At 38.0% G+C, this 27,880-nt stretch overlaps 1 protein-coding gene across 2 annotated transcripts in view; it reads left to right on the forward strand.

Moving 5' to 3' along the window:
- The first annotated feature begins 13,518 nt into the window (after positions 1-13,518).
- Positions 13,519-27,880, forward strand: part of SPHKAP (SPHK1 interactor, AKAP domain containing) — a 95,275-nt gene continuing 80,913 nt past the window's right edge. For both annotated transcript variants that reach the window (XM_032697914.1, XM_032697917.1), the window contains exon 1: positions 13,519-13,550. In XM_032697914.1, the coding sequence (XP_032553805.1) occupies positions 13,534-13,550 (17 nt within the window). In that variant the 5' untranslated portion in view covers positions 13,519-13,533. The remainder of the gene's footprint in view (positions 13,551-27,880) is intronic.

Genomic DNA, 27,880 nt, shown 5'->3' on the forward strand with positions numbered 1-27,880 from the left:
AAACCAGAAATTAATCAATAACCCATGCACAAAAAAGCTCCATACTTCCCAATACTTCACTATTAGAGACAGATAAAGCATAAGCCCAGCTTGTTCAAGAACATAAAAAAAGGCCAGCAACTTCAGCTTTCGTTAAAAACCTAAGGAAGAAAAAATTCAAAATTTTTCAAACAGAAAACCACAAAATCACCAGAGGAGCAAAAAAAAAAAAAAAAAAAAAGTAATTTCAAGCTTTTGAAAGGATACAACTGAGAAGCAATTTTCTAGAACTCTCAATTCTAGAATTCTCAATTCTAGAACTTCAATTACTTGGAAGTGGCATTTGTTTTAATTTTCCCTCTTTGAGGACTTTTTGCCAGTTCTACTGCAGTCACTATCAGTACCACTAATTACCTCAGTGCATAAGGGTTCAGAGCTGAACTGCACTTATAGTCAGAAAATAATGCCTAATGCAGAAGCACCCTTAATTACATAATCAAGTTTATGTTTATTGCCTGTTGATGAATTTCATCCTGCCCTCCCAGGACAGACGCCTGCTGCATATGAGCAGTGTGGGCTCAGTAGGATCCCCAACAAAGAAAGCAATGTTTTCTGCACATCAAATAAACTCTGCCAACAGAGACTCAACCTGCAGGACCAGGAGAACTGAAGAGTCCAAAAGCAGGCAGGGCACAAAAGGAAGCCATTTCAATAGTCCCCTTTTTGGTGCAATCAAACTTTTAATGCCATTTCAGTGGGGCTTACATTCAAAGCACAATTTCCCAGGCACTATATTTCATTTTTATTTAGAAGCTGAACTGTCTGCAAATAGCACACTGCGCTGCACAGAAGCAAGTCAGCACCAGAATGAACTCTCAGCAACACCATACTGTTCCTCCCAGTCCAGTCTGTGAGCAAAGTATGTGCTGAGAAAACAGGTTGCTAGCAAAATGAGTTAATATTACAGGAATCACATTATTAATAGCAATATTATTATATTACTATTTAGATAAATGAATAGATAATTAAGTTGATCTTACATATTCTTTCTTCCTTCGCTTGCAATATAACTTCATATACGAGAACTCTGAAAAACTCCAAGGCTTAAAGACAGTGTAAGAAGTCTCTCTATCATATCTTCCTCTGTTTGAGGAGTGGATACCATGTTCTATCCATTAAAAGTCAATATAAAGCATTGCTGCTGCATTCCATGTTATCCACATGGATAAGCACACAGCTCTGTGGGAAGCAAAGTGCCTACCCAGAAAGCCATGAGCAAGATGTGACTTCAACATTTTTAGTGAGAAAAGGTTAATGGGAGCAGTCAATTCTCAGGCCACAAAATCCATTTAGAAATGTTTCGTTTTATTTAAAATAATTCAAAATATACCAATATTTTATGATCAAATTGTTCTATTGGCTCAGCTTTTGCCACTAGTCTTGAGCCCAAACTCTCCAGAATTTCATTATATTTGGCAACAAAGCTGTTTCAGTGAATACTTGAGTCTGTGTGTTTCAACTATATGTTTTTATTATATTATTCATGTCACATGATTACATCTTTAGAAGATTTTGTTTCCCTTGGCTAAAAAAAGATTATGTCTACAAACTATTGGTATAGTATATTACATTTTATATAACAATTATACCATAACTTCATTTTCACAACCACTGTGGCAAAGTTTAGCTTTTTAAATTTTTCTAAGGGAGAAAAGGTAACAGGCACTACAAAATATGGAGAATGAGAGATGTCCAAGCAACAGGAGAATATTGGCTACAATCCTGTGAAGTGATGAGCATGTTCAAATCCTTTTAATTGATAGCCCTGAGTGACTTTAAAGTGTAAGAATTTACACAGATTACTTAAACTCCTTTCCAGCATGAACACACAGCATTTATAAAAGTATCATCCTTGAGCATCTACTAGAATTCTCTCTCAGAGTCCAAGCAACAGAGGTGGGCAACAGAAAGTTTTGACTTAATTATCACGGAAGAGGAAAAGTAACTTTGCCTAATATAAAAATGCAGAGAATTTTCCCACATTTAACAAAGGCAAGGTTGCCGGAAAAATATGTTAGCTATTCTTTATTGCAAAACCACAAAGTCAGAATAAAATAATCCTGTTAACAAAAAAAAAGAAAAGGAAAGAAAAGGAAACTCAGAAACTTAAATACAAATACTTAAATGACCTTTCAGTTGATTGTGTTCTTCAGTACTTCATTCCCTAACACTTTAGACTGTAATGAGTGTGCTTCTAATGTTTCACCTCTTTTACCACTTTGCAGTGAACAATTTCCAGTCTATTATTTGTGTATTATAGCAATAAGCATAGTAAATTATATTTTTTCACTCAGACAGAGAGCTTACTGTGCTGCCTTCATTGCAGGGTAAGTGTTCTGGAAAGCTGAACAGTAAACTTTTTGGTAACATTTTGGAGTAATTGAGCAAAAGACCCAGTTAGTCATTCTCAGGCAGGAGGTCAGGCCTCCAGCCCTCCTCCTCCACACAGAGGTGCCCCCACACATCATGAGCCCCAAGGCAGCCCATGTGCTCAGCCCGCCCTGGCCATGAATGTGGGATGAAGGAGTGAGGTGACACGGGTGCCTGCAAAACAGACACTGCATATAGAGGGTCAGGTTAGGACACAAACACAGGTTCAGCACGTTAGTATCACTTTAACAGCTTCTGCTTAACTGTCTGAGTCCTCTTTGACAGACCTGGGGCTAAAAGTCTGTCTCCCTGCTCTTTGTTCCTGTCTGTTCCAGATGGGCTGTTGATCTCTGACGGAAAGATGGAAGGCATAAAATACTAACAGCCACAGTTATTCCAGTCCAATAAAGGGAACCAAACTGCAGCCAAACATTGGTAGGGAAACGGTAAAAACTTCATTTTCCTCTCCTCATATTGTTCCCGCTCTGAACTGTTTGCTTGCAGTCTTTATTAAACCCAAACCTAGCAAATCAAAATGTTCTTTCAGAACAACTGTCTGAAATGTGCACTGCTCAGCTCCACTTCTGCCACAGCAGCCCTCCTACCTCATGGGCAGGAGAGGGGCATGGAAGCTGGGACATGCAAGATGCATTTCCCACTTCCCTCTTGCCCACTTCTAACACTGTGGAGGAGCACCAGTGTTTGGCTGCTCCCTCTTGAAGCCGTGCTTAGCAAGTGAAGCCGGTCCACAGACTCACTAAAGTCAAAGCCATAAATCAACCATATGTGCATGAAGTCTAAACCTGCATATGGCAGACTGAAAAAGGCAGAATTCCTTATAACAATTGTTTTTAAGACACAAACTACACAGATACATTTTTGACATCATGTCTGGCAGTGTTTTGCAGAAGATGGTATCTTTTTGCCCCCAGACTTCTGATGTGGATTAATCTTTCTCATTAACTCCTCTGCAGTAGCACAATTAGCAATAGAAAATCTTAACAAAACGTGAGAAATGGAAAAAAAAAAAAAAGGATTTTTTTAAAAAAATGTTAATAAACATGAGTGTGCTATGATTTCAGACAGCTTATGTCTGGCCCCTGTGACAAGATAAGAAAAAGCAACAAAGTGTGTTTTCTGGTTCCACCAGGGAGACTCTCAAATGGACTTTGACTGCAAACAGCTGTTTGCAAAAGTGCCCACAAGTGCTTCATCCAATTAGGAACAAAACCCAAACAACGCAATATGACTTGTTTGGCAATCAGGTATTTGCAGTCAGTCTGTGCACCCCCCCCCCACACCCACACACCAGAGAGGCACTTCAGAAATAATCAGTCTGGTAACCAAATACTGTGTTATACAATAAATTTGACTAATGGGCACAGGGGACTTGATGGTTTTGTTGCTGCTACTACTAGGCAAATCTTATTAGCAAACAAAAGCTAAGGTTGCTTTTCATCCATTTCAGTAACTTGTGACAATGGTGACATTAGGATCCCTGTTTTGAACATATCATTTTTAAGCTCTATGTGCATACACTTTCATGAGTACAATCAGGCTTGTCAAATGTACTAGTCTAGGAATCTCCATCTTCTTTCTCAGCTGAATTATTTATGCAGCCAATATTAAGTAAAATACACTTTACATATAAATGTTTTATATCAACTTAATAAAAAGTTCCCAGTTCTCAGTCACTCAGTACTGGCCTAGGTAATTGCCTAATTTCTGTCTTCAGGGGGTTCTCTTATGAGTAACTTAACCCCACTGAACCTGTTAGAAATGAACAGTTTATTGAAGTGATATGTGATTTATTTTTTTTCACCCTAATTGCATTTTGATGGCTGAATTGTGAATCTTCATCACAGGCTGGATAAAATGAGGCTCTTGTTGAAAAAGACAATGAGTATTTCTTCCCTAAAAGGTGACTTAATGAAGTGTGGAAATAAAAGACCTGTGCCAAACTCTCCTCTCCAGATGGAACTCCACACTACCAGCTGATGTAAACTGTCAGTCCACACTGAGCAGCAGGGGAGCTGAGAAACATGGAAGTGTTGGAGAGGAAGGTGATTTGCCAATCTGTCCCACCACACCACCCCCAGTAACGAGGATGGATTTAAGGAATACAGAAACCAACTTTAAAGAATAAGTGTGTAAGTTGACTATAGTGCAAAACAGTAAAGAATTACAAAAGAAGCAGTGGCTTGTGAAACGATACACTTAGGAATGCATCTAATCATTAGAGAGATTTACCCTTAAGTAATTATCATCATCCAGAGCACACTTCAGCTAGGAAGGCCCCAGTCACAGTGAAGGACTGGAGAACCTCTTCCTGGTAACTGGGAAATCCTACGCAGTGCATCCACCCATAGGAGAAGCCTCCATCTTTGCTGTTAGAGGGTCCAGTTTATATAAACGAACCAGCTTACATCTCTCAATTGGTGTGGAAAAACAATCTGGTGTTATTCTCCCCCTGGTTTTCCCCTTAGGCCTGGCCAGGGCCCAAGGCAAAATCAGGGAGTCAAACTGGATTAACTACTGTCAAATGCCCCACGACCCTGACTAGTCATTAAAAACAGAACTTACAGCTACACTGATATGTCAAATATGAACCAGCTGTGACCATGTGAGGCCCTACTGTTTTCACAATCTTGACTGAAAAGACATATTTATAATACATACTGGCCTTACTCTTAAAGCATTACTAAGGATTATATAGCATCTTGGTTAGTAAGGAGATACATACAATACAAGGCTAAATATAATATTAGGTTGGAGGATTCATCTTATAGGTCAACTTTGGCTCAGGACCAGTTCTTCAGGCCCCAGCATTACAGAAAGGAAGTTGAAGATCATTGAGTTCCAACACCCCTGGCATGGATAGGGACACCTTCTACTAGACTAGGTTGCTAGACCCAGCCTTGAAGATTTCCAGGTATGGGGCATACACAACTTCTCTGGGCAACCTGTTCACTGTCTCACCATCCTCACAGTGAAGATTTTCTTCTTAATATCTTATTTAAACCAACTCTCATTCAGTTTAAAGCCCTGTCCTCTCACTACAGGTCGTTGTAAAAAGTCACTCAAGGACTTGTTCTCAAGTCCTCAAGGAAAGGATTTTAATTAGTTAAGGTCTGTGAATAAAGCGTTGGTCACTGGGTGATTTTTTTAATACATTCCAAAACCTGCAAGGATGGATTTTTTTTTCCCAGTGGTGAAGAAACTGAACCTGGCATGCTGAAAACAGATTATGTTTACTGGTTTAAGATGACATTTTGGATAAATTTGACATTATGCTGTTCAGTAGATACACCACCTGGGTACTACTCTTGCTTATTTTTGAAGGTAATTACATACAGTATCGTGGCATCCTAAACTTCTAAACAGAAGAGTGAAATGTCAGCAGAATTAATTGTGAAATGCTACTAATAAAGAGGATTTAAACTTTGTGATAGTACCCATATCAGGTGTTTGGCAGTAAGCAAAGTTAGTGTTGAACCAAGAAACAGTCACTTATTCATAGATGTGATATTCTACTACTAAATTTGAAATGTTCATTAACACAGAGCAAAGCTCTGTTCCACCACTTGTCCATTTTTTTCCACTCAGTCTGAAATTATACCAGTAATTTTAAGAACACGCAATTACATATTAATAAAGTATTAGCTAAAACACTGTTTTTCTTTTTCCACAAACTTATTAATTGTGCCCCTAAAAATGTTTAATTTGTTTATGCATTTCTTTTAGGCAATAGCTATTGCATGTTTCTTTTAAGAATTTACTGCTGACCTCTTTAAATAGTCTGTCTGATATTTCTAAGCAAAATCTGTGCTTCATCTTGAACCGAAAAAAACAAACCTCAATCTCACCCAAGAAATCCAAACAATCCAAATAATTCCCACACACAGCAAACAAATAAATATTAAAAAAATCAACAATCAAACAAATAAACAAAAACACCAAACAGAAACCCAAACAAAATCCCAAAACAAAACCAACCAACCAACCAACCAACCAAACCCCCAGTAATCTGAATTATTACATAATGGAAATAACTGACAAGTTCTGAATAAAGGATAAAAATCCAATTATATTAGTTTGATGGGCATATCAAAGGAAGAAATATATATGCAATATACTTATTAGAAGTGTTTTCTTAAACATAACAAAAGATTTTTTTTAATGTAACATAAGCAGAAAACACTCAAGACAAATGGGTAACACCTGACTTGCCACCACCTGGAAAGGATGTAACCATTTGTTCTCTTTCCAGGACAAGTAAGGTACAAGAAACAAGCTAGTAGGAACAAGCTTGTAGGAACCATTTTTGAAAGAACAAAAGGGGCAATTCTTCACTGAGCAGAGAGCTGAAATCCTTAAGAAAACAGAAAATGTGGAAAGTTGAAGAAAATACAAAAAAAGCAAAACACCTGAAAGTTGAATGTGAAACTATCAAGACCAAGCAGAGATTTTAAAGAATAAACTTGCTAAAGGCATAAAAGTCAGGATCATTCTAGATATTGCTTGAAGTGCAGGAAAAACATACAGTGAAGCTGAGATCACAGCATAAAATCTCAGTGACATCCATGTGCTGATGTTCACAATGCAGGAAGAGATGAGTGGACCTTCTCACACCAAAGCATTTCTAAGAAGCACCAGGTCATATTTGAGGATCTATGAAAGTCTGCAGTGACTGTAGAAAGCTTTTACTTACTGAAATCAATTAAATGTGTAAAGCCAAATCACCACCAACAGACCTGATAGTATTCAGCCAAGAGTTTAAAGAACTGGTTAATGAAATTGTCTGTTTATGAGCTAACCTATAAAGCCCTATCACTTAAAGTGGCCTCCATATCAGATGACTGAATGTTGGCAGGGCTGATACAAGCAACTACAAACCTTGAAGAGGCTTTTAACTGGGATAGACAAGTTGAAAGCAAAATAAACGATAAATTTGCTGGGCACTTTCAAAAATATGACAGAATAGAAAGTGAGTCAAGTTTTCTCTTTTTTCAATAAAAGCAAAATTTCAAAATTATTAAGTCCTTGAAGCTGCAAATAAGATAGGAAAGTCCAGCCATGGAGGATCCCAGATTTTCTGAAAGAAATTAATTTACAAAAGTCCCTCAATGAATGACCTTTAAGGAAAATAAGCTATCACTGATTAAGAAGGAACATCCCTCAGCAGATTAATAATTTGCTAAAGGATAGAAGGCAAATTACAAAACTGAACAATTCCCTTGTTGATAAATTATTCAAGGTAATAAAGACCATAACAAACCCAGATGAATTTCAGAAAAACCTGACAATACTGAATGAGTGAGTAATTAAAGGGCAGATAAAGTCCATCATCAACAAAGGAAAAAATGTCCATGGGGAAAACATAAGTACAAAATTACGTGCTTGAAATTATCTTTTCCAACTGAAAAAAATAATTTCCTACTGAAAAAGTAATGTAGTATCTCTGATATTGCTCAAAAATAACAGTTAATTGAATAAAAATATAATTTCAATACCCAATGGTCTAAATGTAAATAAGAAATTGTTAGGAAAAGAACAGAGAACAAAACATGAACCATCATTATGTTTTTATATAAGTCCTTTGGGTGCCCACATTTTGAATCATGAGTATAATTTTAGTAACCTCATAACAGACATAGCAGAATGGGGCAACAAAGGATGATTAGAAACACAAAATGATTTTCTAAAAATAGAGATTGAATAGAGAGGACTCTTCACAGTTGAAACCTGACAATAAAGATGGAGTGTGCATATTTCATGGGTCTCTGTCAACGTGGAGAGGATGAATAGGAAGTGATTGACTGTTTTGCAGAACACCACAATTAAGTCATGTCATTTAGCGCTACTCTTAAAAGCATAGAAGAATAAATATTTTTACATATTTCATTGATTATTTTGCCACAGGACAGTAGGGTGATCAGTAAAACAAGCAAGTTCAAAAAGAAATCAAACAATTTATGTACGATAGGTCCCTTGATGGACACAAACACAATTCATGCCATCTTCAACTTTGGTACTGCTTTGACTGCAGATTTCCATAGCCTATGGAAGTAGATCACTTTATACTTATCCTAATTTTACATCTATTCAGTACTTCCATAGCTGAACACAAAAGATGGCTAAACAGACTTTTGGTCTGACGTAGTAAAATTGTTCCTGTATTTTTCTTTAATTTTCTTCAAGTACTATGATATTCTGGTAAACAAAATAATCCCCTCCTAGAAAAAGAGGGAAGTCCATTGACTCTATTTATCACAAAGAAAATAAATGTTCTTAATCAGCATTTCCTCTCTACATGAATGCACACAAATTTTCATACAGTTTCTCTTTTCAGATTACAAAAGCTAGTGAAAAACACTTCTAGCAGAACACTCTAGAAAGCACCAACTCCAAAGAACTCATTCATTTTGTCTAGACATGCCCCAGAGCAGCAGCAGGCATGACAGGTATCCAGGCAGCCTTCCCTCTCCCAGACACCTCTGCTATCTTCCCTGTCTTCTGCCTCCACACGGGCTCATCGTGTCTGCACAGGGAACTAGAAGCAAAATGAACAATTTCCATTTGGTTCTTTCTCACACAATATCTTCAAGTCTCAGCAGGAACTCCTCCCTATCATTCCTCTCCCGAGATCCAAAGTGACAGTTTTCCTGCAGAGTAATAACAGACTTCCATTTGGTGGTATGTATGTGTGTCTCCCCTCCCATTAGGTTTAATTAGGATCCTAATTTTCATGTGGATATACTGGATTTTATGTGGGAAAAATGTAGAAAACCAGAGGTTATTCCAGAAGTCTAGTCATTGATTTGAGTCTCTTATTCTAGATGCAGTGATATGTTTTAATGAAACTAAGTAAAAGTTTGAGAATTCTAGCTCAAATACTTTAATATATGTATCACTTCGCACTTTGGCTCCAGTGAGAACACTCTAAAGAAAGATATAGTCCCACATCAGGCTCTTACTACGTTCATTGCCCTTCAGAGTGCAGTAGAATAAAACCAGTAATGTCATATCTAGAAACTAGGTTGCTTGATTTATTCCTCCTTTCTATTTTCTCAGTTTTTGGATTTACATCCTCATCATTTTACATTTGTTCCTACTAATGGTGTGCTCTCAAGCTATTCCCTGTTACATATTTACTTCCTTTATTGTTTTCAATATTGAACCAGAGTGTCTTAATTCCACCCCCACCACACAACTTCTCCAAGGTCCCATCTTTGTTACGACCAAACCTACCAGTGTATACTAGATTTTAGCTACAGGAAGCTAGTATTTTACAAACTTAAGAACAAATTAAAGGGTAAGGAAGACATTAAGACATTTATGCAAATTCTTTGGAGAAAAGAAAAATACCAGTTACTGCTGTGTTCATGCTCTAGAATGGGGAAGCACAGAAGCTTTCAACTGCTTCTTTACAGAGGTGAAGAACACCCATCCCCTTCTCACCCCACATACTTTGTAAAGGCCTCTAACATACATTGGAAAGATCCTAAGAAGCTGCTGCAAGCCATCAGTGACTGCCTCCTGGGGTACAGACATGGAAGAGATGCACCAACCAGCCACAGTGACCCTGCAGCACCCCAGGGCCCTCTCATGCCCATTCACCACCACCATAACACCAGGGCAGCATAAACAGGCACCACAGAGAGCCTTGGGTAACTCTTTCAAAGTGACTTCTTTTAAAGTGACTTATTCCTTTTAAATATATAGATCTTACAAGAGAAGCATCCAAGGTTATTGTGTCTGACCTGTGTTAACCATCTTCTGTACTTTCCTATTTCTGTTTCCTTCACCAAAGCTAAAGCTGCTTCTTCACAAGTCCTTTCAATAGTTCTCTCCACTGACATATTCGAGGTGTGTTCCAACGTAGATATGAAGAACTTTTACTTTATTCTCAGTTTGGTGGTTTGGTTTTTGTTGGGTTTTTTTTTTTTTTTTTATTTTGGATTGGGGGCGTTGTTTGTTTGGGAGGTTTTTTAAGGTTTTTTTATTATTAATGAACTTTATGGTACTGTGCAAGTCATCTTGAAGTGATTTCAGAGTCATGCATAGACCAGAGAAAAGGCTGCTGAGAATAAACATGTTGTAAACCCAATTACACCTGAAAACTATACACTGTTTCAAATGACATATGGCTGCTGTACAGAACATAGTGTAGAACATTAAAAGGCTAGAAGCTGGGGAACTGACTGTGTGTCTAACAATACAGATTGCTATGACTGCTCTATTTATTTGGGTGGCTTTTAAAAACAAGAATGACACAAGGTTGATATCACAGTTATACATGAGCTTCATCACCAGCACGGGTGATCCATTTACAAGGTATGCAGAGAGACCCTGCACTTTAACTTCAGAGAAAGGTATGTTTAAAAAACAGAAACATCTTTATTGGGTCGAGCTGTTATAGTTTACAGCAGAATCACATAACGTGAATATCAAAACTCTCAACAGCAGTTTTTCTCCTGAATTCAATCCAAACTAATACATCTACTGCAGCTCTGCTATCTCCGTTCACTTTGGCTCTTATCTAAATGACAAGTCTTGTCCGTGTGCCATGAATAAGTATAGCATAATGTCAGGGAAATGACAAAAGCATCCTAAATTCTGCCAGACAAATCACAGAAGATGGGACATTATTTTTCTTTCTCTATTTGACAGTGTCATCTGTAACTCCTACCAATTTTCATGCATTACTCAAGGCAATTGCTTTCCTTTTGTTGAGAAGAAAAGAAGGGTGTGACAGAGCCAGCCATCATAAAGTTAACAGGGCATCCATCTTTGTGCAAATCTTGTGACATTCTTACCTGCAACATGGAAAAGAGGCAAAATGCCAACAAAATACATGAGGGAGTCAACAGACTGACAAGCATAAAAGCAAATTCAGAAAAAGGCTTGTGGTCAAGGAAGCACTGCAATTATACATGACCTGCTTTGTTTTTAAGGCCTAGAATGGGCACTTGATTGGAATATCAGTATAGGAAACACCAAGCTCATGTGGCTGGATGCACATGACCTAGTAAGGAAACAGCCTGTTGTCCTACATATGACTGAACACATTTCTGCCTTCTTTGTGAAATTACACTCCAAATTCCTCCATGCCGTCTACCCCACGCTGAGTTCCTAAAATACTGTGACAAAAGGGAAGAACAGAAGGAATCTTTTCTAACGTTGGCATTGCAGAGATACAAAAGATAGTCTTCTCTACTAATGTTACAAGTGCCAGATGGTGAACTCGGTCTTAGAAGTACTAAACACATCAGTAAGGTTATCTCGTACGTGCAACATCATTGTAGGAGAGTTTGAAGCATTCAAGTGTTCCAGACATACACAGTCTTGTGCAACATTTCTACCTGAGTTCCTGTGACACCAATTAAATCAAAACAGCCTTTTGTTTCCAAGTCTCTCCCACAGCTTGGCTTTGATTCCTGCCCGCCCATGTCTCCTGCAACTTTTCCACCTTCCTCTGTTCACATAAGGTTTTAGTCCTCAACACAACATTTTGCAAGTAGATCAGAGCAGCAGTACTCTGCCTCAGTGATGGTAAGACATGACACGGGGAACCCCCAAGTTTCCAATTGGGTCTACAACTAGTTTTCTGAATGAATTGCAGTACATTTGGCAAACTGGATGCTTGTAAAATGGTAGGCACATATCTAGAATTAGTATTAGATTTTTTGGACCAGTCAAAGTAAAAAAGCTCAAATCTTTGTCATGGAAGCTATGATAGAAGGGATCCCTTTGGATTCTTTCTTTCTCCACTGCAGAAAAAGATTAGGAAGGAGTATCACTCTGCTGCACTCAGAAAAAAATTCAGATGCCTTATGGAAGGGGTGTGCTTTCTTAACATTCTTATGAATTAAAAATTGCTATTAAAGTAAATGAAAGTTCCTAGGTGATCTTACAGAGCATGTTAAAGCCATTCTTGAGCTGGGAATAATAGATAAATACTGCTAAAAATATAACCTGTCCTAATATCAAGTATGTAATCAGTCTTGTCAGAAATATTATTGTGTCATACAGTAAAATTAGAGCATATTAAAATATCAGAGCAGAAATTTGATATTAAAAACATTTCTCATGAAATTAGTTGCTGCACATTGACAAAATATGGAAGCCCTGTGGGCTTGTTTCTTTAAAATAATACATCCGATTCTGACAGAAAGAAATTTAAATAAATTATGTACAGAGTGATTTCCAAGTAATAGCTGAAACATGAGTCACCCTCAAACCAAAAATCCAAGTACTATAGCCTTTGAGGATTGTATTGAACATGCTGATAAAATGAAGTGTGAGTAGGTGAAATATTCTATGTGAAAAAATAAATACAAGCATTACAGAAGTCACAGCAAATTCTGCACAGGCAACTAACTCTCTAGTGCATTAATATGTTCATTTAAATCAGCTTGTAGTATCTTATTTCTTTGAAGCTATAACAAGAACCATATAAATTCTTCTGAAGTCATTAGGCACAGAGAGATACTAAGATGCACCTGTAAGTGCAATTAAACCAGTAGACAATATGTAAATTAAATTAACTAAATTAGGGGAAAAAAAGTAGAACTTTCAATATGGAGAAGCAACTGATTCTTAACAATGACTCTTAGCAGCAGCTATGGGCTGAACATATCCACTACCTGTTTGATGCAGTTCTTAAGAAAAACCCAACAAGATATAGGAAGCTGGGAAATGTTTAACAAGTTGCCTCCATCTGCACTGCATTCTTAGAGTGAAAGACTGGAATAGAAAAATTGAGAGAAGCATTATAAAATACTGGTCCTCCTCCCTGAGTCACACAAGCAGATTCCATATCAGGAACTCATGTCTACCTCTATTGTAGAGACACCAAACATATTCTCTTAGTCTCACCACCCTATCACTCCAAAGAAGAGAGATACATGTTTGAATTAAACTCTCCAATCCTGCTTGTCAGATCCTCTCAAGCACTTTACCCATTTAGTGTCAGAGTGCTCTTAATGCACTCAGCAGCCTTTCTGACAAAGGACCAAATTGACCATATCTGATCAAAGAAGCAAAAATATGGGATGCCTGACTGCCATGAAGAATTCTACACCCAGATTCCTTTCCATCCTGCCAAGATGGTCCAGGACCATGGTTTCAGCCTGTTGGTAAGAGATTTTTTCCCAGTCCTCTTTTTCTGCTCTTTTAATAGTACTTCCTCTTGAATATATGAAAACCTTTTTAGATCAATAAAGTTTCTTTCTGATGCAGTTAATCCCATTCTATAGTGCATGCCAAAATCCAATTCTCCTATGATAAACAGTAAGATGTCTCTTAATTGTACCATCATGCACTGCATAAAGCTAGAGAGCTTTATACTGAAGTTATTCCTTCTCTATCACTGTTGCTATTCCCTCAATTCATAGCTGTCCAGTCTCTGAAGTGTTTTTTTGCTGGACAAACCCTGTATCTGTGACATATTCCCACATTTTCATCCATCACTAGGGATTCTACTAAAACAGTTTCTTGCTAAAGAGCACCAGTAATCTTCAGTGTGTCTGACCTCCACTTGCACTTGCTTGCTGAAGATCATCCTGCATACTCAGTGAGTGATCAGAACTGAATATACAAGTGTGACAAACATTGTCACAAAATAAGCAACAAACTGGAAGAAAAACATTCAGGTAATTATGGAATATAATTAGCTTGTTCCATGAAAAGTGTGGGCTGCATCAAAATAAAGAAACTGTGTTTTTATCTAGACAGAGTTTAAAGGGTAAGTACTCTTAGAGCAGCTGACTGGGAACATTTCAGCTGAGAGGTACTCTGAACACAGAGAGAAGTTTATCATTTACCGTAATGAAAAGTCATAAATGTCTCTATTAAAGAGTTGTTTTCTGCTTAATGAGGAATGAGGGACTGAGGGGTCTCATAGGTGAATGCAGAAGGAATAGATAAGCTATTTTTTCATAAAATAGTTCCAGACACTGAACAATAACTCAGGTTTGTAATCCCAAACTGACATTGATGCAGATGCTAGCTTGAGGCCACGCTTTGGATAAGTGTAGTGCTGCTCTCTGTTTGGAACACAACAGATTCGACTACTGCAGCAAAAGCAAGAAAATTGCATTAAAAAAAAAATTAGAGGCTGCCTACTGAGCTCTTCTGAGGCTGTAAAATTGTGTAGCTTTGTGCCAAAACCTCCCATTAAAAACACAAACAAACAAAAAACCAGAACTTTTGTCTGTAAGATTATTTCCTCTGATAAGACTCCAACACATTTAAAAACAATAGCCTAGGGGAAAACAGTATTTTATGGATCTTAAAAAAGAAAAAATAAACGTTCTACAGCAACACTTGCCACAATCCCCAAGGCTGGTGACTGATGGGACTGTTTTAGTGTATGGCCTGTATCAGGTAACTTCTGCCTCTAAATGTAAGACTTCGGGTAAATATACTTACTGATGAGGGGACCAATGCAAAAGATAAAAATCTCCCTTAAGCTTTAAGGGAATGGAGCCCACAACATTTTTTGGTTGTGCTCGGACTTTTCAGAGTTAGTGTTAAGTCATCAGCTTGCTACTGACACCTGCCAGGAGATATCTGTGGATCTCTGGGGCCTTCTGAACTGTAAAAGCAGAATTTTCACCTCATAACAATATTGGTAATCTGCTTTCCCACTCCTTGAAATTACCTGAGAGAAGTTTTACACAAGCTGCAGTCCTTGGCAGGTGTTCTTAACTCTGGGTTATAGTTTATTGCTTTAAGTCCTTTAGCTGTGTGCCATGATGCTATCCTGTTTGTTGGCCATATTCACTGCCCAGAGGCTCCTCACAGCTGCTTCCTTACCAGGACAAAACTGCCTGCTATTTGCAAATTTTATACAACAAAAGACAAGAGTGAAGAATAAATGTTTCCTTAATTAAAGGCATTTGAATGCCCTTTCTGTCATTACTTTCAACCATGGTTCCTTCAGTTGCATCAAAATCCACAGATTTTAAGCCTTTTCTGATAATGTCATGTTACAATTTTTTTCTCCTGCTGTTTTACAAAAGGATCTCAATAATGCCTTTCACCCACACATTGAATTTGTTTGTGTCTCAGGGAAAGCAGGCTTCTCACAGGTTTCCATGAAACTGGGTAGAGAAGAGAAGAGCTCAGTGCCTGCCCCTCTTCTTACCCACAGGAAGAAGTTGTAACTGCAATGAGGTCTCCCCTAAGTCTCCTCTTCTGCAGCTGAACAGACCAAGTGCCCTCAGCTGCTCCTCATACAGCCTCCCCTCAAGGCCCTTTACCACCTTTTTTGACCTCATTTGGACATTCCTAAGAGCTTAATGTCTTTCTTATATTGCAGTGACCAAAACTGACACAATATTCAAGGTGAGGTCACCCCAGTGCAGAGCAGAGTGGGACAATCCCCTCCCTCACCCGGCTGGTGATGCTTTGCCTGATGCCCCCAGGACAGGGTTGGCCCTCCTGGCTGCCAGGGCACTGTTGACTCACATTCAACTTGCCATCAACCAGGAACTCCAGGTCCCTTTCCTGGCACTGCTTTCCAGTATCTCATTCCCCAGTCTGTCCACACATCCAGGGTTGCCCCGTCCCAGCTGCAGAATTCAACACTTCCCCATGTTTAACTTCATCCTGAAGTCCGTCCCAGAGAATTGGGAATATTAGATCCCATTTTCAGATCCCTGAGTTGAACCCATGGGATAAAGCAGGGAATGTGCCATTTACAGGCCCCTGTTAGGAATGGGACTGAAGGCTGCAGGAGTTGACTTGACACCATCACATATCTGTATGAGAGAGACATGCTGTGCATGCCAGGAGTCTTTGCTAATGAGGGAAGGACCTTTGAGAGGAGGGTCTCAGACATGCAGGGAAAGGACAGGCAAATAATTAGGCTTTGTTTTATGGCCCAGCTCACATGAAAATAAGTGATTAAAAAAACTCCCAAACACCAAACCTCAAATGAAAATTAGATCAGATGCATTTGAAATAGTTATTCCCATTAGAAATCACCAAGAAAATAAACCAACATATACATCTTCAAAATTTCTAAATAGTTCACTTAGATTTTTCCAGATAGTAAGCACACTGTACCTTAAATTAATTTATTTTATAATATATTTAACATAACACAAATCAGATGTACCACTCACTGTATATTACTCACTGCACTATTTTGTTTTGAAGAGATATGCAGCTATTTTCAGCCTGGCTATTTATAAGGATTTACTCTTGCCTATAGCAGATGCTGGTTCTGATTCTGTAAGTTTATATACACAAAAAGACTATGAAATCTTCAGTTAGATTAAGAATTCAAAATTGGGTCACAGAAGAAATATCTAAATATCTGAAAGTGCCAAGTTAGTTTATGACCAAGCACTAAGACCAGGTAACGGTGCAAACAACTGAGACATGAAATCTATCAGTTTCAACATTTCCTCTGGAAACGTTCCATAAAGCTGGAGGAGATTGGAGCTCAGCCTGATAGGATTTAGATGTCTATAAAAACAACATAAATAGCAAACTAAAACCTGTGTGTGAGGGTATTCTGAGGAGAAGGCCAGTTATGCAAATATTTGAATTTGAATTTGAATTGTCGTTTGGTAGAATAGAATTCTGCACTTATAGAGACACGCCTCAACTGGAGGCAACACAAGAAAAAGGGGCCTTTGCTAAAATGTCTTTGTTTCCCTCACATCTGCTGTTGCAATCCTCAATTCATACTTCAGTAATTTAATACAAGCCAGATTGTTTTATTTCCATGAAAGGTAAACACACATATAGCTGAACTGCTAGAAACTCCAGCTCTTAAACACTACCGGCAACTCAGGAGTGTAGAGCAAGGCTGGAAGCATGATATAGATGGAGTTGTTTAATAAACACTTTTGTGCAATGTCAAGACAGTGTTGCTTATTCTCTATTCTGCTTCAAGTATTGTGCTATTTAGTTTGTTTCTGAAACTTCTGCCATGAGGCATTGAGAGGCTTAGTTTTCATTTAAAAAAAAAAAAGCATTGCAGTGTTCATGACTAAGAGAAAAAGTAAACTTCAAAGACAAAGAAAATCTAGGGATGAATATAACAACGAGAAACTTTTTTTTCTTAACCTGCTACTGTTGACACATTGTTTACTTATGTTTTTTAATCCTTGAAGTATCTAATACTGACATTTGCACTTGGAAATTTTATTGCAGATCCTTTCCAACAGAACTAGTATGATACAGTTCAATCTATTTAGTGTGGATGACAATATCTCAAAAATTGGAGAGATCCCCTCAGCTTTGAGAGTTTTGTTATTTTGCACTGCTGTTTGTGTCACAAACACAGCAAACTCCAATAGTTACCAAAGGGAAGGTTCATAGAGTAGTTTAACTCGCCAAAAACAACAGCTTGCCAATAAAAACAAACAAGACTCTACACCAGAAACATATTGGTTATTTTTGTCTTATTGGTCATGAGAATGTTAGCAAACAAACCTTGCTGTCTTTCAACAGATAATTTTATATTTTCAACAGATAACGTACAGAGAAGTCTATGTCCTTAAACACCCCAAAAGAGATGGAACATAACTATATTCATTTTCTAATGCCAAAATTCTTGATTACAAACAAATCAGTAAATAACAGTAAGAAAACAATTCCTAATAAGAACCTATTTCGTTTATTTTAAGGTCTTATTTGTAATACTGTACCACACGATGTTCTTAAGCAATGATTTAGACCTATGTAGCAAACTGCAAAGTCATAGAGATTCCCACTAGTGGAGACAATTCTAGAGGAAAAAACAGGGCAGCCTGGGAATAGGTGAAACAGGCGTTATTCATGCAGTTGAAAAACTTTGGGAAAGCCCATGAGCTAAATCATAACAGAGGGATATAAATGAAAATTACCAAAGCAAGCAATGCTGCCTTCGGGTACCATTACAGTGTCTACCATTATAATGTAATTGTTATAATGGAAGAAGCAGCCAATTTTAGAACTTTCTCATATTCCAAGAAATGGAATTGAAGATTTCCCACATTATCTGTTCTGCACCAGTAATTTTTACTGGGGCTTTTTTTTTTGGAAGTATTTCAGTCATTTGTGAAGATTAGCATCAGCAGAAACTTCTCTTTTGCCCCTATAACAATATCCACTACATAACAATTTTTTTTAAGCAGTTTGCTATGTATGAGTTTTCCTTGCCATCAGGAATGTATTTTTCACCATTTCTATGAAAAATAACACTTAGCTGTTGCCATGCTGAGTGTCCTGGCAGCAATGGGAGAGCCGAGGCTGTATAGGCAACAGGCAGAGAAATGCCAGCAGAAACACTCTCACTCCTGGGTTTCAATGCCTCTGCTCCTCTCTCCCAGGTGATATGGCAAGGGATGCAGACTGGCAGGTGGGACAAGAATGAGGGTGAGAGGGTGGAAAGAAGCACAGAGAGAAACAAGTAAGCTGCAGGTGGAAGACCAAAAGCACAAAGTAGCTTTCACTTTTCTGTTTCTATTGTCTTTGACTGCTAAGTTTGCAACACTGCTGTCCTCCTACATAGCTTTTATTTTATGAAGTCAAATGTTTTACTAGATTATTTTCTCTTGGTCTATATTTATCTGTTCATTTTTTGACTCAATTTCATTATCATGTCTTCGTCTGCCCCTGTGAACATGCACAGAACTCCACATATGTAGGAATCTGCAGCATTCTCAGTTAAAAAAAAAAAAAATCATATTTGTTTTCAAGCTCAATACAACTCATCGATACAAAGTAATAACATGTAAACAATGGTAGCTCAAGAGGAGAATTAAGTATCCCTAATAGGACTCCCTTTTAGTTGTAAACACCTTTTGTGGGATAGCAGTGATTTTAGCAGATGTGAAATGGCTTCCTATTATTTAGGATAACACATGGGCATATGAGGAATGAAGAATGAAATGGTACTTCTGCACTAAAATCCCTTTTAAACCTTGGCATCAACAACCCATTGGTAATGCACATGCACCCCACATATCTGACCAACATGACTGATACTTATGACATTGAAAGAGCAGATTTTTGATGTGAGCTATAACTAGACTCAGCCTACAATATAAACTCATTCTTCCTTCTGCTCATAGGACTGTGTCTCCTGGCACAACCCCTTATTTCTCCCAAGACCAATGCACTCTACAGAGCCACTCTTCATTACGCCTCACTCACGGTAACTTCTATTTGGGTGCTACATAATACACCTCGATCCTCTCCATCTTCTTGTATTTGGAAGGAAAACTCAGTGCACCAAAAACAGTGAGTCAATGTAATTATATAAATGACTAACAGCACTACATGTAGCACTTGATACTTTATCCCATCCCCTCATCACCCCCAGAAAATGAGAAACCAAAAAGCACAAACAAACGCCCGTACTTTTTCTTGACCAGGATTAGCTATCTTTCACATTGCTCATCCTTCTCTTTGGGTTTGATATTGGCCTAAATGAAAGGATAATGACCCCGACTATGGAAATCCAGCACCTTTTTGCTGTTACACAGGTAGTAATACAACAAATCCTCTTACTGACATCTCTATTTACACTAGCAGCAGCAGCTCCTGCTTTCTCTGAGCCACATTATCACTGCAGACACGAGACCATCTGTACAAACATGGCAATTTCTGCCCAGGACTTGCCAACACCATTGCATATCACCTATTGCTTCTTTTTCATTAACCCTTGACACTCCCATTTTCTAAATCACAGGGTCAGGGTTCTTTTACAAGTTTATACTTGCATTTCTGCAGTTTGTATAGCCACTACAATCTAATAAATAACTGTTCAAATTCATAGACAGTAGCCTAGAAAGCCACTGAAGTAAAATTGGGAGAAAAACCTGTAATTATTTAATCACATATATTCCAAACACTAGTTGTTCTGATTTCAATGAAGTTGGCTTTGACACAGCTAATTAGAGGCAAAATTTGCCCAATCAAGGCCTCTGCCACCTCACCAGTCTGATCAACAGAGCAATTAAAATGCCTGTAGCCATTTTATGCTAAAATTAGTCATGTAATACAAACAGTTGCTGCCTGCAGTTACAGTTAGGACAGCAGCTACACATCAGTCAAGTATTAGGTACTTTTCACATAGACCCTCTGCAGGATGATCATCAGATAAAATCCTGTGGGAGATGCCTGTTCAGTCTAATCACAGGATAAAGTAAGATATGTGAGTGTAACTGAACAGTGAAGTCACTGTGCTCATCTCTCATGCCCATCAGCCAGAGATGTGAGCAGGCAGCCTGCCTGCACAGAGCCACACCATCCTACTGCACAGTCTCTGCAGCTTTGGTTCTTTCAGTCCTATGGACACTGCAGGCAGCTGACCACTTCTAGGTCATCTCTCCTGAATGAAATGTTAATGCATTTACAAAGCTGATTAGTTGAACTGACCCATCTTTTTGTCAGTTCTTCAGTCTGCCTTCAGAAATCCCATAATAGGATTTACTCTTCTGCAGCAGCTTGCATAGGAGCCCTGTAAATTCAGTCCAGAGGGCCCTTACTACAAGAAAATAAGCTGGTATATCATTTCACTGCAGTACATTTCAAATACATGTGCAAAAGCACAAAGACTATCCAGGTTCAGCGCTGATTTGTATGATTATTGTTCCTGTAAAAAGCACACATTGTAGCAAATTCAAGCTGCATTGCAGGAACATGATGAAAGAGGGAGAGCATGGGAACCCTCTCACCAGCTTCCTCACCCACTGAACAAAAAGAACAGCAGTCAAGAAGTGAGACAAAGTAAGCAGGAGGACTACATTTGGCAACTCATCTCTATGTGCAGCTCCATTTCAGAGCAGTGAGCAAAGTGCCTCTGGTAGCACAGTTCCATCCATAATTACCATTCAGCTACGCAGAAATTTGTTAGACTCTGCACATGGCTGAAATTCTCCATTTTATGTTTCAGCCATTCTTGACCTTTTTCCTAAGATGAAACATGTCTAATAGATATTTAAAAAGCCCCGAAAAAAACAACAACAAAAAAGCACACACAGCGCCCCAAGGCAATCCTAATGACCTTTCCTTTTTCATTCTTCAGTGCTCTTAGGCTTTAGAATAGGAACCTTAAATTTGGAAGAACAGCAGGTTTGTATATGTGCTCTATGCTGTTCCAAAATTGCACAAATACTGCACCTTTGAAAAATGTCATGTCAATGAACCCTGAAGGGTTGGACAAGGTAAAAGAGTGAGGGGTTGGTGGGAAATATTGTGGAAAATTCTGGTCTCCTCTCAAAAAAGGAAGGATAGGTAAAACTCACAGAGAGAAAATAAGGTTGTTTAAAAGATAGAAAAATGCCTGTCATAAATGCTCAAGACTTAGAAATCTAGAAAAGCAAACAGACATATGAAACAGATCTCCAACATTGTGAATGTCATAGAGGTAGTAAGGTAAGATGCCCATTCACTGTCTCTTTCAGTGCAAGAAGCAAGTGGCCTCAAATAAGCTAATAAAAGCTAATAAAAACAAAACACAGAATGAACAAAAAAGGTGTTTTTTTCATTAAAAAATTAGTAAAGCTGGGGATCTCCTTGCCATATATAGCATATATGTAAGTTTCTATGGATTAAAGAGAAAGTCGACAAATTTGTGGAAGAGTTATCCATCAGCATTTACTGTCTAAATAACATTACCTCAGCATGTTTCTGTGTTAAAAATACTTGGAGCTGGGGAAAGGACGAGAGGATGCTGGACATACATGTTTGTCCCATTCTCATTCTCAATTCTAAATATTTGCTTTTGACTTTTGTTGGAGGCAGGGCCTTCCAATATAATTTTTTAAACTAAAATAACCTCTTATACAGCTATTTCTGTGCTGTTATCTCTCAAGAGATTGTAAGCCATAAAGAATAAGCATTATGTCTATCTGTGAAGTCCCAGACATTTAAAAAAGGCCCAAAGCAGACAGGTGCTAGAGGACATCTAGCAAAGTCCTTGTTTATAGAATCTTATATACTTTATTCCTCCCAAAGGCTGGCCTGCCTTGACTTTGCTCTTTGCCTACACACCCTAGTCCCAAGAACAATAAGGAAGAAAGGAAAGCATGGCATGGGGTTTATCAGCTTACTCCCAGAGGGGTCACACTGTATCAAGGGGGAAAGTCACTGTCCAACTTTCAACTCTTATATAAAGGAGGCAAATTGCTCAACAAAACAAGGAAAAAGAGGCTTCAGTGGGCTCTCCCAGACAGTGATTCAGAGTTCAACACCTACTCAAAAATCCTCTGAAGATGTTTCTGTTTCTCCTAGTCTGCCTAGAAGACAAGCTGGCAAACACAGATACCCGAGGAAAATGGCTAAATTTAGGCAGATAAATACCTCTTCTTGCGCAGATTGGAAATAAAGACAGAGCCTAAAGAGATAACTATCAAACAAATTGCCAGTGATTGCTTTTGAACTGCCCAGGAATGATGGTATTTTATCTTGTCATCACATCTAATAAACAGAAAATGCAATTGAGTCACTCTGTAGGCAATTTGATTTGATTTTTCATTTCCCTTTGATGCTTATAATTCCATCTTGTGTTAGCAGCACAGAGGGTTGGGCTGTGACAGTGATAACAGATAATCTGGTAGTGCAAATTTTTGCCCACAATATCATGAAAGTAGCAAGTCGTGATAACCCCAAGCAGCAACAAGGACTAAAGATGAGACTTTCACATAGAGGCTTTTGCAATATTACTGGCATCATCACACTGCTGCTCTGCAGAAATAAGTCGGCATTTTTCAGCATAATAGAGTAACCTTCCTTCAGCAAAATGCTGGTGTTAGCTGAACTACTCTGCAGTTCTGGAAAGCCTGGAGGGGCTCATTTACTCAGGGGTTAATGGACTGAATTCTGCACTTCTATTCCCAAAATCTAAGCCTCCATGCAGACATTCTCTCAGTTTTACTACCATTCAGCACCTTTGCCTTCTGTTCTTCAGATCAAATATAAATTGCACGGCTTAACTTTTCTTCCACAGTTGCACGAACTCCTTCAACTAATGGTTACCTAACTTTCACAACCATAACAGCACTTGTATCACAGTCCAGGCAAATACTTCACACAATTCTACTCAATTCCTCTTCTAAAAGTCCTTGAATTAATGCAGCTACATAATTATCCAAGTATACCCTTAATTGTTTTCAGCTCAGTCCTTTTATTATGATTTCAGTATCTCTCAATTAGGCTCGGTTTAAGTGTTTCCAGCTGAAACATCCCAAGATAAATACTCCTGTGCCTACTATGACAATTGACAATTCAAAGCACAGCATAAATGTAGCAGTAATTATCTGTTTGGCAACACAAAAGTAAGACAGTATCTTGAACTTGATAGTTAGATAAATGAAGTTATGCCAGTTTGTCTCCTGCTAATTCAGTGAGTACTTTGTGCTTCTGAATTGTGATACAGGGGCATCTGAAACTGTGATAATGCTGAAGCACATCGCCTACCCAGTGCTCTGAAGCACAGGAATAGACTACCTGCAGTGGTTATGGAAATGTCTAGCAGAGAGAATTTTTAAGAACATGTTGGAACAACTGCTTCTGACAGCTGCTTAAGTATAGTTGACATTACTTTCAGTAAAGGGAATTATCTTTCATGGGTTTTCCCAGACCTATTTTGTAGAGTTTCATGGCATAGCAGCATTTAAACCTTGGTACAAATTTATAAAACAGCAGCAGTTCACATATCTTGGGGTTTGGTGTGACTATATGGCCTTCTGAAGTTCCTTACAGGCTGACTTGCCCCCTGATTCTCTGTATATCTATATGGATTGATATGTATAGCTATATAGATTGATATGGATCAACTGTTCCCCTCTCAACACCACTGAGACTTTAGAGTCAGAACATCCAATCTGAAGAACTATGGAGGAGGCTGGTAACATGCGTCCCCTACAAATGAACATGGTTCTTCTGCTGCACGTTTCTTACCCTTAATCTTAGTGTGTGTACACAACCCTCACCTGTTTCTCTCTGTATTGTTCTCTGTCTATACTCCCCTTTCTATTTCTCTCAGCTGTTCTCTTTTCCTCTAGAAAGCACCACATTCTGAGAATTTTAGTGGATATTTCCATGTGTTTAGAATTTGTCCGAAGTGTTTTACCATGCTGAAAGATCTTCACATCTAACTGAACTGTATTTACAGATGAACATTCAGAACAATGGAAAAAAAATTGTTCAAAATTTAATTTACAGCAAAAAAAACAACTTGGCTGCTACAGCAATCAACTTTTACATCACTAACTTTCTGAGGAGTTATCCCCATATAAAATGGATTAAGAGCATGTAATACATTGATTGAGTCAGCTCTAAGATTTCACCATAGGAATAAAGAAAAAAGGCCCAAGATATTACCAACTTAGAAAAAAGAAAAAAAAAATCAACACTCTTGAGTTCAATCTTCAGTATAACTAGCTTCATTATCCAACTTGTATAAATGAGCTTTTGATACATGGTGCAATTTACATGTATTTATAGCATGATATAAACCCACACAATAATTTTATTTCTTTCTCTAGAATTTGCTTCTTAGTAAGTGTTTTCTGACAAGAAAAACAGCTTCATGGCTCCATAAGAATAAGAACATTGCAGATTCTGGTGACAGATAAAAATTAGCTACACCTGAAACACCATTAAAGCTGTAAAGCTTAAATAAAAATATTTATTTTTCTCTTTAAACTTGAAGACTACATTGCTGATATCCCAAAACCAAATTAAAGTTTATTTTAATTTTTTCTTCATTATTAAAATTATTTCTGGGTTTTTACTCTTTAGTTTAAGAAGAATTTGGAGATACTGAGAACTGAGTTGAGATATGAAAAACATCCAAAACACTGTGCTTTATACAAAACAAAACTCAGTCAAGTTTAAGAGGTTCATGTAACCTGCCCTTGTTCATACAAGGGAGGAGAGGAGTTCCCTCTAAATCCCATGGCATCAGTAGTCTTTGTATTCCAATAGCAAATCAACCAAGTCCATATAGTATAAAACTTGGTTCAGTCTTACAGTTATTCCCTGAGGTTTTTCTGTAAATCAACCAGAAATTAAGAATTAATTAACTTGCCTTCAGATTTCTTAAATAAAAAGTAAACAAACCAAATAAAAGTAAATTAAAAACCTAATAAACAAGAACATTCCCCTCTTCCCCAAATAATATGATTTAAAACCTATTTATATAAGACCATTTCTAATGAAACACTGATTGAAGCCATCTGCTTACATTTAGAATATATGGAGGATTTCCCCCTACACACACACTGTTCTTAAGATAGGAAAAAAACCCCAAACTAAGATGCTTTGACCAATCTCTCACCCTTCAACATGATATCAAAGGTGAAGATCAAGCCCTTGTCTGCACAAATATTTAGTGAGAGCCCTTCATGACAAGGGTTTCCAAACAGAAGAGTTTAGGCAACACACAAGATATTTTGATGTTCCACTGAAAAACAAGATCAATAAACTGCAAACTGAAAATATTAGCTCCAAGAAGGATGATAAAGTCATTGCACAAATGTTGAAGATAACTATACAGGATCAGATATTATATATTCAAGTATACATTCAAATATTTATATTTTATCGAGAAACTTACACACATACTAATATGTGACCTTCAGTTTAAGTATCACATATTAATGTGCAATTTTTAATGGTGTTTGAAGAACATGGAATGACAGCCACTGCCCTACTCACACACTCCTTCCCTCCCCACATGTTTAAATTCAGCCTATGAAGCATGAAGAGTACAGCTGTCCCCAAAATTTTGTAAAGCAGCCTCATATATCCAAGTAGGCACTATTTACTTATAAAACTCAAATTGTGCTGGGGGAATTCAAAAGAGTTCTGCCATCAGTGCTGGAGAGAGCAAGACTGGATGATAAAGTGGATTCAACAACAGAAAAATAATGCTAATAAGTGCAGGGCCTGGTAACATTCTGCACTGTTCAGCTTTATGTAAAGAGTAGGGGAGTGGTTGCATAATTTTGGCTTGGAAGACTGATAAGGAAGAAATCCGAGCATGAACCATGGAGCAGTGAGCAAATGCATACTCCTGAGGTCTACTCCAAATATTTTATAGTATGTAGATATAAAGCTCAACCAAAAAGATATCGATTCAGTACGGCATAAAATAAGAAAGTAAATCATTCAGAGAAGCAAGACACGATACAATTACCATCAGCTTTGCCTTTCCCTAAGGTTTAAGAACCTGTAATTGAGAGCCATGGGAAAACCCCCTCAAAATAGGTCTAATTTTATCAGGCTTTAATTAAATTACTGAACTACTAACTCAGTTTGACAAAGCAGGTTTTGTATGCCTCTACTCTTATTCCATTTTATTACCAAAAAAAATTAAAATGCAGGGCTTGCATTCAGGAAATTATTTAAACATACCTTAGTGGTTAGATTGGGCTGCCCTTAATGAGGTCTGTACATGTTTTCTAATATCTTGCTGAATGCTGATTAAATAGATGCTTAAAAATATTAAAAAGGAAACAAAAGACCCCTAAATCAGAAATCTGAAGCCCAACTACCAATTTGAGCCTACTCCCACTTGGGGTCCACTGCTGCTGCACTAGAGGTTTGAGGTGCTTGGTGGGTATTCAGATTGTCTGAATTCCATCCAGAAATATACTGAGCTGTTGACATGGCAGACATCAGAGTTACATGACTGGAATCTCCGGTGTGTTTGGCAGGAAATTTAAAGCTTAAAATTGGCTAAGACTTTTAGGAATCTGAAAGCATGTGGTACACTGCGACTTGAACAGAAACAGAAGAACTGCCATTGACTTCATTAAGAGGAGGAGATAACATGCAATCCGAGAGATTTGGAATCATTAGAGGTGCCCAGCCTGCATTCAGATCACTAGACATGCTGCATTTATTACAATCCTGTCCAGGCTTCTTGCGTTTCCCTCTCTAACCAGTAATCAATATTGAATTGAAATCTGGATCTCTGTAAAAGCACAGTGACATAAGTCCACTCATTTGTGAACTACTAACATTTTGGCAAGCCAAAAGGTGCAAAAGTCAAATATAAGATCTGTCCTACTGTACATGCCAGCTCTCTACAGGAGTTGTGAATGGCACTAAAGATTAGAAGAAAGGAACAGGCACTGTATCAGTGCTCTGTCCCTGCTCAGCCACCCCCAGCAATGGATGCATCTGGAAAGACTGTACAGATGCCTCTGAGAGCTGGAAGTTGTGGTGTTAGTGCAAAAACTTCAGGCAACACCATCACAATTTAAATCTCAAAAATTATACATGATAATATCAGGAGCTATATAAGGAGTTCTGACTTTGGCCAAAATATCCCCAGCAGATGGCATGGTCACTAAGCACAAAAAGCCCAAAATCACTGTTAGCACATATGTATTGGTACCCAAACCCAGACCATGGCTGCTATTCAGATTGGTTTAAAGTGCAATGAGAAGTCAACAAAAAAGCAGTCTGTCTGTTATCTGATCTCTTTCCTGAGAACATCTCAAGAGCA

The sequence above is a fragment of the Chiroxiphia lanceolata genome, chromosome 10, assembly GCF_009829145.1.
Source record: "Chiroxiphia lanceolata isolate bChiLan1 chromosome 10, bChiLan1.pri, whole genome shotgun sequence".
NCBI lineage: Eukaryota > Metazoa > Chordata > Aves > Passeriformes > Pipridae > Chiroxiphia > Chiroxiphia lanceolata.